Source organism: Centruroides sculpturatus, unplaced genomic scaffold, assembly GCF_000671375.1.
Source record: "Centruroides sculpturatus isolate CEXI.00-Female unplaced genomic scaffold, Cexi_2.0 scaffold139, whole genome shotgun sequence".
Classification (NCBI taxonomy): Eukaryota; Metazoa; Arthropoda; class Arachnida; order Scorpiones; family Buthidae; genus Centruroides; species Centruroides sculpturatus.
Window position 1 is genome coordinate 1 of NW_019384370.1, and position 16334 is coordinate 16334.

At 31.6% G+C, this 16334-nt stretch overlaps 2 protein-coding genes across 2 annotated transcripts in view; both read left to right on the forward strand.

Moving 5' to 3' along the window:
• Positions 1-65: 65 nt before the first annotated feature.
• Positions 66-587, forward strand: LOC111614175 (lon protease homolog 2, peroxisomal-like). The gene has a single exon (XM_023355561.1). The coding sequence runs from the start codon at positions 170-172 to the stop codon at positions 557-559; it is 390 nt and encodes a 129-aa protein (XP_023211329.1). The 5' UTR covers positions 66-169; the 3' UTR covers positions 560-587.
• A 410-nt stretch (positions 588-997) lies between these two features.
• LOC111614315 (hepatocyte nuclear factor 4-gamma-like) overlaps positions 998-16334 on the forward strand; it is a 41886-nt gene continuing 26549 nt past the window's right edge. Inside the window, exon 1 of the mRNA XM_023355685.1 lies at positions 998-1338. Coding sequence (XP_023211453.1) covers positions 1086-1338 — 253 coding nt within the window. The 5' untranslated portion in view covers positions 998-1085. The remainder of the gene's footprint in view (positions 1339-16334) is intronic.

Here is a 16334-nt window from a genome sequence, read left to right on the forward strand (position 1 = left end):
AATAAAATTAGATGAGATATTAGATGTGATTCATCACACATTTAATTATTCTAATTATCCTTATATTTTCATAATGAAGAACTGATATGGTTAATTAACATTTTGATTTATATATAATGAAAATATTCTTTGTTAGTATGGAATTCCTGTTCAGAAGGGTACAGATCTGATGGAGAGAACAGACATTCATATACATTTTCCTGCTGGTGCTGTTGGTAAAGATGGGCCTTCTGCTGGAGTAACTATTGTTACTGCTTTAATATCATTGTTTACAGGAAGATTAGTATCATCTGGTCTTGCTATGACAGGAGAAATAACTTTATTAGGATTAGTTTTACCAGTTGGTGGAATTAAAGAAAAAATATTAGCTGCACACAGAACTGGAATGAAGCATGTTATATTACCAAAGAAAAACGAAAAAGACCTTTCAGAAATTCCTTCTACCACTTTAGCTGACTTAACCATCCATTCTGTCTCTTGTGTTGATGATGTCTTGCAAGTAGCTTTCCAAGGAGGATTTCCAGATTTGGGGAAAGTGAGATCTATCACTAAACTTTAAAAATAAAGAGAGAATTCCTGGTTGAACAATGTAAAATAGCATACAAAAACAAACATTCCACAAAATATAAATTATATGTAGAGGCGAGAGTTATCAGTTATCATTATTCCTATTACGGCGATGTTTTGCTGGGACTGAATAAGTGTTAATATTCAAAAAAAAAAGAAAGAAGATAAAATGAAAATTTTATGCTCGATAGATTACACTTTGATACATACTACAAGCCATTTAATGCATACCGCGAGTATGATAATGAATTTAACTTATCCACCGGATAAAGGCAAATAATATCCATAATTTTATATAGGTGACACACAAAATTTCATTAGTTAATCAAATCAACAGATACTCTTGTGTATACTCAATAAATATAATTAACTGTATAATATAATTGAATAATAAAGAATATTTTTCTATAAAAGATACAGTCGTAGTCGTCGTACAGAATCAGATATGTCGTCATTTATACATTACACTGATAACGATCAAATGCAACTGGAAATGTTTTTAGATAAGCAAAGCGTGCATGATGGGATGCTATCACCAGCGTCCCGAGCGCGCTCTGTCCGTTGGTTTATCACGTGTCTGTAACGTAACTACAAAAATCGCCATTCCTCGTCGGAATCGATCGAGCGTTTATGGGAAATCGGATGTTATGATGAATGTGGAGCATTCCCATACATCGATGGGGATTATGGGTGCAGATTTATTTTTAACACAAGCGCATTTAGAGAGTGTCATAGTAAATAACAACGGTGTTCCCTTATCGCCCAATTCAGGTGAGTCAGATGTAAAAATATCTTTTGAAATATATTCGTACGGTCGAGTTGTACTCTTCGCAGTGAGTATCCAATTAATTACACTTGTGTAATTGTTTACTTCGCTCTATATTTGTAACGGTGTATCAATAGGTAAATTCGTAACGCAGTAAGTAATGCACGATTTTTTGACGCGTATAACCACGTGATTTCGTCCTCAACATTGATTTGCTCTAATTGATTGAAGATAGAAATATATCCTTCGTGTTTTTCTCTATATAACTTTGTTTACCTAAGCAATGACTCAAAACGTACACCATTTATCCGCTTGTCTGTCAAAATTTATGGGCAAACATTGTAATCTGTTAGTTATTTTACACGTCAAATAAATTTTAATTGAGTGCGTTATTGATACAGACGGGCCAAATGCTAGCGTAAATTCAACATAAGTTAATAAAAAGACGACATAAATCAGTTTACACCTCGTAGAAATAATTGGTAGATAACCAAGTTTAAATGCAGTAAAAGTTTCCTCAAGAAAAACCGGCGATAAAAATGAAATAACACTTAAATGTGACGATTGAGCGACGGTTTTACTTTCCGCAATTTACAATTAAACGATTATACGATAAGAATAAATATTTGCCATCTAAAAAAATAATTGTTTATTGTTCGATCGTCCAAAAAAAATTCGATAAAATAATTTTAATTAAAAAAATATATGAAAATTAATTATCGAAGAATAAAATAATGAATCATTAATTTCAACTTTTGCCAGTTTTATTGGACTCATAATCAAAATATAATCAGCCAAATTTTATACAAATTATAAACTAATTATTTACATATGTTAGGAAATTGGTTTCGTGTCCTTTCAATTTTATGTGTTTTCCGAATTATATTCTGATCAAATGTCATGCTTATTAGCGCTGTTTAAATTCGTGGGGTAATTTTTATGTGAAGTAAAACTTGTGGATTTGATGGAAGGCCTAGAATTAACTAATAAATTAGTATGTTTAAGTGCTTAATTCTAATCGTGTAGTTTTCTTCGAGCGTAACGATTGTATAGTCACATGACGTAATGTGAGCTATTTGCTGAAGATAAACAGATATACTGTAGCTTCACATAAATCTATGAGTTGGATGATTTGTTGGCAACTAAGTTTGGGTCAGAACCTTGAACTATTACGCTGTATATCGTCACTATTCTAATTGCACGAACTATCAGCTGATTTTTCTTTTTTTTAATTTAAAATCAAAATTTTATTTATAGCATTTAATTCAAGAAAACGGTGTTATTTTATTAAGAAAGTTTTTGTATGTACCCTTTTCACAATACCTGTTATGTTTAAATTGACCATTAAAAATTTGTCGTGTTAAAAAACCAAGATAAAATTGTTAGTATTATTACGACAGAATAAAAGATTTATAGTCGTAGCATCGTTTATATTATACGTAATTACAGTATCAGTTTTATCTCCGCTTTGCTAGATAAAAAGTATTAAAAAAAAGTTCGTACGTGCAGTGATATGTGGAATTTTTAAAGCTATGAGAAGTATGCAAATGAAGAAACACTAATTATCATTGTAATTGTCATATCAGCGTAACCTTGATTGTGATTTCACCTTCTTTGACGTTATCAATAAATTAACGATGTTCCGTAATGTGGAAGCATTACAGAAGTGATTCACTCATCCGAAGACGAAGATAATCGAAAATATTTGATAAAAATTTTACACGAAGGTCAGAACTTATTCAAGAACAACTAACGACTTTTAATATTGTGCACGCAATGTTACAATTCTTGCCGGTTTATAATTAATAAAATTGAATAAATGTTTTGGTGAGTAGAATTTTTTTTTCGAAACGTTTGGTCTTTCGAGTAGAACAGTTAATTTGGATTATCTTTTTTCGATCGTATCGTCAAGTCCGGCACATTGCAACATCCGAATATACAAGGTCAGGTGAAGGTTAGCGAACTTCTTTCCACACGAAACTCTATTCAACTCAATTTAATCAGTAATAAGTTATTCTAGTTAGAAACATAATCAAATGATGATAGCATTTTATTAGAAAAAATTCAATAATTATATTAACAGAATCTTTTTTAAATTCGAACTTAATTTTTTGTGTCCATAAATTACGTCCACACTTTTCTTAAAATTTTTACTCCCCCTCTCCCCATTGTCCCAGTTTGTCCAAGTTTCCGTAACCCATTTCCTTCTTCGGACGTTCAACAAAACTCAATCACCCTCAAAATTTTTATCACTTTATGAATAATAAAATGCATAAACTGTATAAAATTTAATGAAATAAAACGGTCGTCCATTAAAGTTGAACCCCCTCCCTCCGTTGTAGTGTGGACGTCATTTATGGGCAGCCCCTAATCACTTATCCATAGTTGTTTTAAAGTATGTATAAAATTCGTTATAGGTATACAGAAATATAAATCTAAACAAACATTTTAATGATTTAGTACTCTAGTGATATAGTTTTTATTTAATATAAATTATTAAATAAAAATTAATGCACGTGAACAATATACAGCGAACATATAACGAAATTTGAGTTTAACATTCCTTTTCTATTAGTCCTACAAATCTCACTTCACTATAACACACTTTGCCCTCCTCTTCGTTATTGTCTTCCATGTGGTAAACAACTGTACCCAAGGGAGAATAACAAATCCGGAACTAATTAACAAGTTGCAAGTGTCGCTCACTAACCTTTATAGTCATAGACACAGCCGTTTAAGCCTCTTAATTTTACTGTATTTAGTCTTAACTTGAGGCGCGAGGATAAAATGACACCGAAGGATATTTATAGAATGAATACTTCGCCATCTTCTGGTAAGTTCTTCTAGTATAAGAAAGCAAAGCATAGGAAGCATATGATTCGATTCGGAAGCTTAATAGATAATGGTACTTGCATATATGATTTAAATAATACAGTATAATCTCGACATTCCCCAAGACGGCGCATGTGAAATTTTCGTGTTACTACTTGCCGATTTGTACGTGAAGCCTATATTGTCAGTTCGTTTTTAAGTTATGGCAACGCAACACTTGGGCGATCTGCCTAGGGGGATGCCTTCCGGGAGGTCGTTTTAAGGGAAACTGGCTCCTATTTAGGCGTTACAGACATGGAGAAAACCCGGAAAACTCCACGAGCTCCCAGTGTTCAGGGTACAAAGACCGCTTGGCCATTGGTGGGCCACTATATTGTCAGTCGCTAGTTGTTTGTTGTTCGTGCGGCCGGCAAAACATACAATTGTGATTAATACGATAAACTAACTTGTGAACGAAGTGCGATTTTTTCTATATTGTACATACATATAAAGTCCATTAATCCGACATCTGCCCGGCCGATATACTGTGTGTTGGATTACAGAGAGACTAATGTATATACAATTATATAGGCTAATAAATTTCTTTTAGGAAATTTTAGAATTATGATGTATGTCGTTGAAGGTGGATTTAAAAAGATATGAAGATATTCTGGGTCGTTTATGCTTTTAAAATATATTAGGAATTTAAATTTGTTAACATTAACATTGGGCATCCAATAATTACGTGTACAATACTTCACGGGCCCCCTGACATTGAAGAAATGTTCTGCAAAAATTTTCTGATTATTTGCACCACTAAAATAGTCAACGTAGACATTGCTTCGACCTCCTCCCTCCCTCAATTTGAACTGTACACGTAATTAATGGGTTACCAGAGCCGGCCCTACCATAGGGCGAACGGAGCAGCCGCTCCAGGCGCTAAGTCCTAAAGGGCGCCTCAGTGGTAAAGAAAATTAAAGTGTATAAATTAGGGGCAACCAAGGGGGCGCCATAATAGGATCTCGCTCCATCCTAAAACTTGCCTCGGGCCGGCACTGTGGGTTACCCAGTAATAGTTGTAGAACTATTCAAAACATAATAAGAGTTTTAGAATTAAATCATTTTTGTAAAGACATTGTAGTATTACTATGCACAGAAAACTGTTATAAATAGTCATCACACAAGAAACATAGCTTTAAATTTTAATAATTCTATTGAGTTCGACAGGCACTACTTGGGTGCAAATACTTTTCGTTTTAAAGGAATCGATCTGCAAGATCTGATCAGTCTTGGTCACGTGATACAGATCGCTTCTATCTTGTGTTAGTTGGTGGAAAATATACAAGTAGGATCGAATCGCATTTACTCCGTGAATAAAATTACTCACATAATGGCAAAATGGGAGAGTGCACGCCATGCATTCTTACTGTACTGTACAATCTCGCAAAACTCTCTTAATACTTATTTTTTTCTTCTCAATTTATTGGATAGAGGTTGCCCATAAATGACGTCCACATTGGAAGGGGGCGGGGGGTTATGACAAGTCGGACGTAGAGGAGGGGTAGGGTTCAAGTTCAATGGACGTTCGTTTTATTTCGTTAAAAAGATTTTGAGAGTGGTTGAGTTTTGCTGGACATCCGAAGGGGGGAAGGGGTTACGGAAACTTGGACAAGATGGGGAGAGGGATTAAAATTTGAAGAAAAATGCGGACATAATTTATGGATAGTCCCATATTTTAATAATGTCTCTACTTACCATTTATAAATTTTAAATACTTTTTATTGTAGACAGTTAAACATATTTCTTTTTTTGCCGTCAATTATCAGTTTGACTTTAACCATGTAGGTCGCCATCTTTAATCTTTTTTATCCAATCCAAACGATTCTATATCCTCCTCTGATTAGTTTAATCGCGATCCAGTTGATCCCAGATAGCGTTTGTATATGCGGATAGAGATTGTTCAGGTCGCTATAATTCATTTGTATACAGGATTTGAACGATCGGAGTAATCTTGGATCAGTATGATTCGAAATGTATATGCACCCCTTACGTTACGTTAAGATCAAGTCTAACATTTTTATAGTCCTTTTCCCCTAGAATTGTATAAAATGGATTCTTTTTTTACTTCACTATTACTGTAACTTTTAACCTTTCAACATATTTTACTCCATTTTTTCCCCTCCCTTCGCTTCTGGCACGCATGACGGAACGATTTTGATCGGCTTAACGTACGATTTCTTTGGTCAAAATTGACTTGGGATCGATTCCGACGTAACGACGTTGTTGCCCCCTTTGTTGGAATTAGTTTAACAAAGAATGCAGTTCGTNCCAAAAAAAATTCGATAAAATAATTTTAATTAAAAAAATATATGAAAATTAATTATCGAAGAATAAAATAATGAATCATTAATTTCAACTTTTGCCAGTTATATTGGACTCATAATCAAAATATAATCAGCCAAATTTTATACAAATTATAAACTAATTATTTACATATGTTAGGAAATTGGTTTCGTGTCCTTTCAATTTTATGTGTTTTCCGAATTATATTCTGATCAAATGTCATGCTTATTAGCGCTGTTTAAATTCGTGGGGTAATTTTTATGTGAAGTAAAACTTGTGGATTTGATGGAAGGCCTAGAATTAACTAATAAATTAGTATGTTTAAGTGCTTAATTCTAATCGTGTAGTTTTCTTCGAGCGTAACGATTGTATAGTCACATGACGTAATGTGAGCTATTTGCTGAAGATAAACAGATATACTGTAGCTTCACATAAATCTATGAGTTGGATGATTTGTTGGCAACTAAGTTTGGGTCAGAACCTTGAACTATTACGCTGTATATCGTCACTATTCTAATTGCACGAACTATCAGCTGATTTTTCTTTTTTTTAATTTAAAATCAAAATTTTATTTATAGCATTTAATTCAAGAAAACGGTGTTATTTTATTAAGAAAGTTTTTGTATGTACCCTTTTCACAATACCTGTTATGTTTAAATTGACCATTAAAAATTTGTCGTGTTAAAAAACCAAGATAAAATTGTTAGTATTATTACGACAGAATAAAAGATTTATAGTCGTAGCATCGTTTATATTATACGTAATTACAGTATCAGTTTTATCTCCGCTTTGCTAGATAAAAAGTATTAAAAAAAAGTTCGTACGTGCAGTGATATGTGGAATTTTTAAAGCTATGAGAAGTATGCAAATGAAGAAACACTAATTATCATTGTAATTGTCATATCAGCGTAACCTTGATTGTGATTTCACCTTCTTTGACGTTATCAATAAATTAACGATGTTCCGTAATGTGGAAGCATTACAGAAGTGATTCACTCATCCGAAGACGAAGATAATCGAAAATATTTGATAAAAATTTTACACGAAGGTCAGAACTTATTCAAGAACAACTAACGACTTTTAATATTGTGCACGCAATGTTACAATTCTTGCCGGTTTATAATTAATAAAATTGAATAAATGTTTTGGTGAGTAGAATTTTTTTTTCGAAACGTTTGGTCTTTCGAGTAGAACAGTTAATTTGGATTATCTTTTTTCGATCGTATCGTCAAGTCCGGCACATTGCAACATCCGAATATACAAGGTCAGGTGAAGGTTAGCGAACTTCTTTCCACACGAAACTCTATTCAACTCAATTTAATCAGTAATAAGTTATTCTAGTTAGAAACATAATCAAATGATGATAGCATTTTATTAGAAAAAATTCAATAATTATATTAACAGAATCTTTTTTAAATTCGAACTTAATTTTTTGTGTCCATAAATTACGTCCACACTTTTCTTAAAATTTTTACTCCCCCTCTCCCCATTGTCCCAGTTTGTCCAAGTTTCCGTAACCCATTTCCTTCTTCGGACGTTCAACAAAACTCAATCACCCTCAAAATTTTTATCACTTTATGAATAATAAAATGCATAAACTGTATAAAAATTTAATGAAATAAAACGGTCGTCCATTAAAGTTGAACCCCCTCCCTCCGTTGTAGTGTGGACGTCATTTATGGGCAGCCCCTAATCACTTATCCATAGTTGTTTTAAAGTATGTATAAAATTCGTTATAGGTATACAGAAATATAAATCTAAACAAACATTTTAATGATTTAGTACTCTAGTGATATAGTTTTTATTTAATATAAATTATTAAATAAAAATTAATGCACGTGAACAATATACAGCGAACATATAACGAAATTTGAGTTTAACATTCCTTTTCTATTAGTCCTACAAATCTCACTTCACTATAACACACTTTGCCCTCCTCTTCGTTATTGTCTTCCATGTGGTAAACAACTGTACCCAAGGGAGAATAACAAATCCGGAACTAATTAACAAGTTGCAAGTGTCGCTCACTAACCTTTATAGTCATAGACACAGCCGTTTAAGCCTCTTAATTTTACTGTATTTAGTCTTAACTTGAGGCGCGAGGATAAAATGACACCGAAGGATATTTATAGAATGAATACTTCGCCATCTTCTGGTAAGTTCTTCTAGTATAAGAAAGCAAAGCATAGGAAGCATATGATTCGATTCGGAAGCTTAATAGATAATGGTACTTGCATATATGATTTAAATAATACAGTATAATCTCGACATTCCCCAAGACGGCGCATGTGAAATTTTCGTGTTACTACTTGCCGATTTGTACGTGAAGCCTATATTGTCAGTTCGTTTTTAAGTTATGGCAACGCAACACTTGGGCGATCTGCCTAGGGGGATGCCTTCCGGGAGGTCGTTTTAAGGGAAACTGGCTCCTATTTAGGCGTTACAGACATGGAGAAAACCCGGAAAACTCCACGAGCTCCCAGTGTTCAGGGTACAAAGACCGCTTGGCCATTGGTGGGCCACTATATTGTCAGTCGCTAGTTGTTTGTTGTTCGTGCGGCCGGCAAAACATACAATTGTGATTAATACGATAAACTAACTTGTGAACGAAGTGCGATTTTTTCTATATTGTACATACATATAAAGTCCATTAATCCGACATCTGCCGGGCCGATATACTGTGTGTTGGATTACAGAGAGACTAATGTATATACAATTATATAGGCTAATAAATTTCTTTTAGGAAATTTTAGAATTATGATGTATGTCGTTGAAGGTGGATTTAAAAAGATATGAAGATATTCTGGGTCGTTTATGCTTTTAAAATATATTAGGAATTTAAATTTGTTAACATTAACATTGGGCATCCAATAATTACGTGTACAATACTTCACGGGCCCCCTGACATTGAAGAAATGTTCTGCAAAAATTTTCTGATTATTTGCACCACTAAAATAGTCAACGTAGACATTGCTTCGACCTCCTCCCTCCCTCAATTTGAACTGTACACGTAATTAATGGGTTACCAGAGCCGGCCCTACCATAGGGCGAACGGAGCAGCCGCTCCAGGCGCTAAGTCCTAAAGGGCGCCTCAGTGGTAAAGAAAATTAAAGTGTATAAATTAGGGGCAACCAAGGGGGCGCCATAATAGGATCTCGCTCCATCCTAAAACTTGCCTCGGGCCGGCACTGTGGGTTACCCAGTAATAGTTGTAGAACTATTCAAAACATAATAAGAGTTTTAGAATTAAATCATTTTTGTAAAGACATTGTAGTATTACTATGCACAGAAAACTGTTATAAATAGTCATCACACAAGAAACATAGCTTTAAATTTTAATAATTCTATTGAGTTCGACAGGCACTACTTGGGTGCAAATACTTTTCGTTTTAAAGGAATCGATCTGCAAGATCTGATCAGTCTTGGTCACGTGATACAGATCGCTTCTATATTGTGTTAGTTGGTGGAAAATATACAAGTAGGATCGAATCGCATTTACTCCGTGAATAAAATTACTCACATAATGGCAAAATGGGAGAGTGCACGCCATGCATTCTTACTGTACTGTACAATCTCGCAAAACTCTCTTAATACTTATTTTTTTCTTCTCAATTTATTGGATAGAGGTTGCCCATAAATGACGTCCACATTGGAAGGGGGCGGGGGGTTATGACAAGTCGGACGTAGAGGAGGGGTAGGGTTCAAGTTCAATGGACGTTCGTTTTATTTCGTTAAAAAGATTTTGAGAGTGGTTGAGTTTTGCTGGACATCCGAAGGGGGGAAGGGGTTACGGAAACTTGGACAAGATGGGGAGAGGGATTAAAATTTGAAGAAAAATGCGGACATAATTTATGGATAGTCCCATATTTTAATAATGTCTCTACTTACCATTTATAAATTTTAAATACTTTTTATTGTAGACAGTTAAACATATTTCTTTTTTTGCCGTCAATTATCAGTTTGACTTTAACCATGTAGGTCGCCATCTTTAATCTTTTTTATCCAATCCAAACGATTCTATATCCTCCTCTGATTAGTTTAATCGCGATCCAGTTGATCCCAGATAGCGTTTGTATATGCGGATAGAGATTGTTCAGGTCGCTATAATTCATTTGTATACAGGATTTGAACGATCGGAGTAATCTTGGATCAGTATGATTCGAAATGTATATGCACCCCTTACGTTACGTTAAGATCAAGTCTAACATTTTTATAGTCCTTTTCCCCTAGAATTGTATAAAATGGATTCTTTTTTTACTTCACTATTACTGTAACTTTTAACCTTTCAACATATTTTACTCCATTTTTTCCCCTCCCTTCGCTTCTGGCACGCATGACGGAACGATTTTGATCGGCTTAACGTACGATTTCTTTGGTCAAAATTGACTTGGGATCGATTCCGACGTAACGACGTTGTTGCCCCCTTTGTTGGAATTAGTTTAACAAAGAATGCAGTTCGTTGAAAACTATGAAAATAAGATAACACGTGCTGCCAATTTGCCTCGTACGGCATAGTTTGTAATTAACTATCACAGATTATTCGAGAAAAATTTATTAATATTATAATTATTATATATTTCTTTCATTACCATGAAAGATTGGAGTTAAAGATTAGTTAAAATATTAAAATTCTTCGAAAGGTAAGGTAATAGAATAACGCGTGGCTCTATTATTATAATGCGATTAGAATTTCGGATGGCAGAGCGGGACACTAATTTCTTGGTATTGGAATTGGCTTGAATTTGTTGTGTCAACTCATACAGATAGATATTCGAATACTTTTCGGATGCGGACACTTTTAGAGTCGAATAGTTTTCAATTCTTGCATTCCAATACTTCGATCTTTACTTAGATTAATTTGGATTAAACCTAGCAATAAGATCTACGAATGTAATAAAAAGAAAAATGTATTAAATCCTGTATAAAAATCTGCCAAAAGTTTAAAAAATCGGTAAAAACTGTGTAAACCGGAATCATTCCAGTTTTGATGTATTATATTTAAGTTTATTACGGATAACTCACTAGCGAATCAATCATCAGTTGTTATGCGATTGTAAGTTTGATCTTACTGATTTAATATTAAAATCAAAATATTTAAAAGTTAAAAAAATACATGTACAGTTCTATCGAGATTTTCGTGAAGTCGCCTTTCTGGAATAAACCGTAAAAATTCGTTCAAATTAAAACTAAATATCCCATAGAAATGCATTAAAGCATATGAATGCGTTCTGCGAATTTCAGTCAACTTAATAGTTTGGGTTTGTTTTATGTGAATAAAGTAAGGGAATTTTTATTAATTAACACAAATAAAACAAAACTTAAAGAAAATTAAGATTCAACTGCGAAATAATTGTATAATACAGTAAAAAAAATTAACCTGTAAATACCACATTAGTTTAGTAATTACAATATTAAATAAATTTAAAAAGACAAAGCTTAATTTCAAATATTGTTATTAAAAAAGTTTTTAGCATTCTTTAAAATTTTCCCAGTTTATTTTGATTTATACTGCGTAATTGCCTTTATTAGTTTTTAACTTGGATATGATAAGACAAATATGTTTAATCAAAGTCTGTATCATTGCTTTATCAGACACGAGTATATAAAGGGCAATAAAGACTAATAGCAATATGTTAACAGTTTGTTTTGTATTATATACTTATGAGAAATATCACATAAATTATAAAATAATTAAACTAGGAACTTTGATTTATATATTTACTCATAATCACTAAAAATGCGCTTTTAAAAATGTTCCTTGCATTCAAGAAATTAAATGTAAAGGACAATTTTAATCACAAATTATATTTTTAGGGAAAAACCCCATTATAATGACTAAAAATCTTTTTAAAACTCTCTCCGACGCCCTCTTATGGGCACTAAGAGAGCCTCTTTTAGCATACCCATTATGTGTTCCTCCAGACCCACAATAGAGACTGGGCTCGACATATTCAGACGAACCACCCCCGAAAGATTCCTGGGGCTTTTGGCCCGTCAGGGGATAGTTTTTCATTATTTTTTAAATATATTTTTATGCATTGATATTCACAGGTGATTAATTTAACTAACAATAATAATAACAATAGAAATGATTTATCAGCGATTTAAATAAAGCTCATTCAACAAATATTAAAGAAATCTTCATTGTTAACATTTCTAGATAATTTTTTTCTCTAAAAATAACTTTATAAAACGCTAACTAATTGTTTTCTGTCTTATCATTATACTGTATAATCTTATTTTTTCAGGCAATTATATTTCAAGATTTTATAAGAATATTCTGATATATAAAAAATAAAGTATAACTTTATTTTCATTTCAAATTTTATGTAGCAAAATGAGATAAAATAACAGGTGTTTATTCAACTTAAATGCCATTTAAATTCACTTATTTATAATATTTTCATCAGATGATATTACAATTTAACAGAATCATAACTTTAAAACGTAATATTTATATCATATCAAAGTAAAAATAAAAATATTTTTAAGTTTATAAAAAAATGCTAGATTATCTTGATAGAAATCATTTATAGACTGTATACAAGGGTTCCATATTGATAATATCTGTCAGTAAATTACTTCAATGTTTGATTTCTTTACTGCCTGATCATCTATTTTGCTAAATGATTACACCTACCATTGATGATACGAGATATTTATAACTTCTCTTGCAAATTATCTTTCTATTTTAGTATACTTTATCTAAAGTAACATGATAACACACATGACCTACCTCCCATGTAGCTTGCAACATGTAGATATAACCCTTTTATCTTATATTATTTATAGAATTATAAGCAATAATATAAGTTTAATTTAAAATCTATTTTTAATTTGTAAACATAATATATTTTATAATATTTTTAAAAACTGCAACTTATCTATTTAATTAAAATAATAATTAATTCTGTAATTATTGTCTTTGATTTATTTATATTATGTTTTTATAGTTTTTTTTCATAATTTCAGACTTTTATTTGAAATTATTGAACAAATATTTAATTTTTTGGTATTTATATAAGAAATATTTCTTTTATCAGCAAGATTTATGGTTAGAGCAAGTAGTTAATTGACATTGAAGTTGGCTTCGTTAAGTTTTTTATCAAATATTTTTGAAAAAGTAACAAAAATGTTTATCATTTTTTTAAATTAGTAAATTGTTTATTTAATATTTAATTTATTTCAGAGGAATTCTTTTAAGAATAATTTATTAATAAAAAACTGATTTGATTTATTATTCTTCTAAACCTAAGCATTTATACATTTCATTATTAATTAATTAAGAGACCATTAGTTGTTCAATGGATTACAAATTTAATCTTTTGTAATTTTATTTCATATAAATTACAGTAAAACCTATGTAAATTACACGGTACCGAATGTTTTTTCCAGTTTGGCACGTTTCTGTTTTCCGTTTTGAACAGATTTTCTAACAGAAAATCAATGCTTTCCTAAGAAGAGTGTCCGTTTAGGCAGGTTTCCGTTTTATTAACGTTTTACTGTATTATTATAGTATTTAGTAATAGTTTTTTTTTAATATTAAAAATAAGAGAGAAGATAGAAGCCTTTTTTCTCTAGATTTTTGTTATTAATAATATATTGTATTGGCACATGATTAATAACAATGTTATCGAATTCAAAGGAAAAAAGAAGGACGACTGGCGCCACTTTCTCGTCACATGCCGCCTGTTAACAGGTGGGAGGGTTTACATTGTTACTATAAACATTTGTTAATGGTTTGTTTGGTATGTTGCCTTACCTAAATAAGTGATCGTGTATTTATTTTTATATTGATAAGTTATCTTCTAATAATCTACATCAGATACTGTTCAATATCAGATTTAAATACAAACTATTCTATCAATTCGCTTAGTGTTTTGAACGCATTTAGAATTGCTCTGTTTAAGATGCGTTTAGTAATATACATTTCAAGGTGATTAATATATTGTGAGAATTAATTATTTATATAAAATAATATAATATAATTGGGCTGCAATTTTCAAATTAAAAATTTATAAATTCCCATTGGGTCCGTCTGTCCTTCCTTCCTTAATTTCATTTATAAAAAAATAGCTTTATAAAACATTTTATAAATGTGTAAAATCTCTGTAACCATTATAATGATTGTATATGATTTATATAGTATTATCTAATTGTTTTTATACATTTTATAGTGTATTTAGTCTTAAAATAATACATTTTATTTCGATAATTTAAAAAATTGCTGATTTACAAAGAGTCGTTGTGTATAAAGTTGATAAAAATATATAGCTCTATATATACAGTATATATACTGTGATATAAGTTCATCTGGCGTTACTGAACACGTGTTTCTAATTCCATGTGTAATATTTATCCGTAATAAATGTCAAATAAATGAAACTTACTGAAATTCTTTTAAATATTAAAATTTCTAAAATTAAAATTGATAGAAGCGACAGGATTCACTTTAAGGAGTGTTTAATCCAACTTTATTTAATATTTAGCCTAATAATGTTTTATAAACAGTATAATTGCGGACAACAAGTACAAAACTTAAGGGTGAGTGGCACAGAAATTAATCAGGCTTTTAGTAAGAAAACTCAAGATACGATTTCCATCCGAGGTGGTCTCTGATTTTTATGACCCCACTTAGATAAATAAAAAAGATGTGTCACTGATAAATAAAGAACCGGTCTTCTTGCAGACTGATTAGATTTTAGAGATTTAGACAGTAGGCTCAATGAGAAATGTTGCTTACGCGTTATGCAAAATAATGGTCTGCATGGCTTATCATAAAAGCACTATTCGTCTCACTTGTCTGTATAAGTTGCATGTTGGTGAGTTGTAAAAAATTGTAATTGAAATTGTAGAAAATAAGTTGCAATAGATTTCAGTCATAAATAATACGGAAAAAATGGTCTTTCCTCGTTGTTTTTTTTACATTGATTTGCGTAGACACAAGCCTACTACTTAACTCATAATTTTATCGTAATTATATTATGATATATAAAAAGCATCATTCAATTATTCGTGTGAATCTATATATTTGTTTTGTATGTTAAAATTTCAGTATTTTTAACGCTGTAGCATTATACAATGCAATATGCTAAGCGACATATTGACAGTATAGACAGTATACGGAGTTAATCATGGATATGCTCTGTATTACAGGGCATTGTCAAGATTAATATTGTATTGCAAAGTTAATCTTGGAAAAGTATTTCCAATTCATTGTTACGTTCACTTCATACAGCAATTCCTACTTTTTCGGCTGTTCTATATAACAGAGAAAAGTATGAATAACGTTTAAGAAATGAGTCCCCCAAGATTTTTACATTTTTAGACTCAGAGGACCTTGAAACGTCGAGAAATGCAAAAAAACATTTTGGAGGTTTATTCTGTATGTATAAATGTTAGTGTGTGTGTGTATTGGGTAGTGGGGCATGATTTTGTTCACCCTGTTTGAAGCTTAATTAATAACTCCTGTACCTTTTATCGAAAGTTTCTGAATTTTGCAGTGAGATTTGTGTATTATGGGCATTGATGCTATTCAAATTTTGGTAGTTAATGGTGGAGGGGTGTGAAGATAGAGGGTCGTGTCATAGTCGAGTAGGGTCTGACTTAATGATTTTACTCGTTAGTGGCATTTACAATTTTTTTTATAAAACTTGTCTCTACCCTAAAAATGAAATGTTTTGCCATTTTTATATAATTAAAATAAAATTTCATAACAGATGGCGTCACATACAATTTTAAAGTTTGATCGGAAAAGTTACGCAACTCGTTGCAGGTTTTTTTCGAATAATGGATTAATTCGAATATATTTTACAAAAACATAAAAAAACTGTAATACCTAAAAATA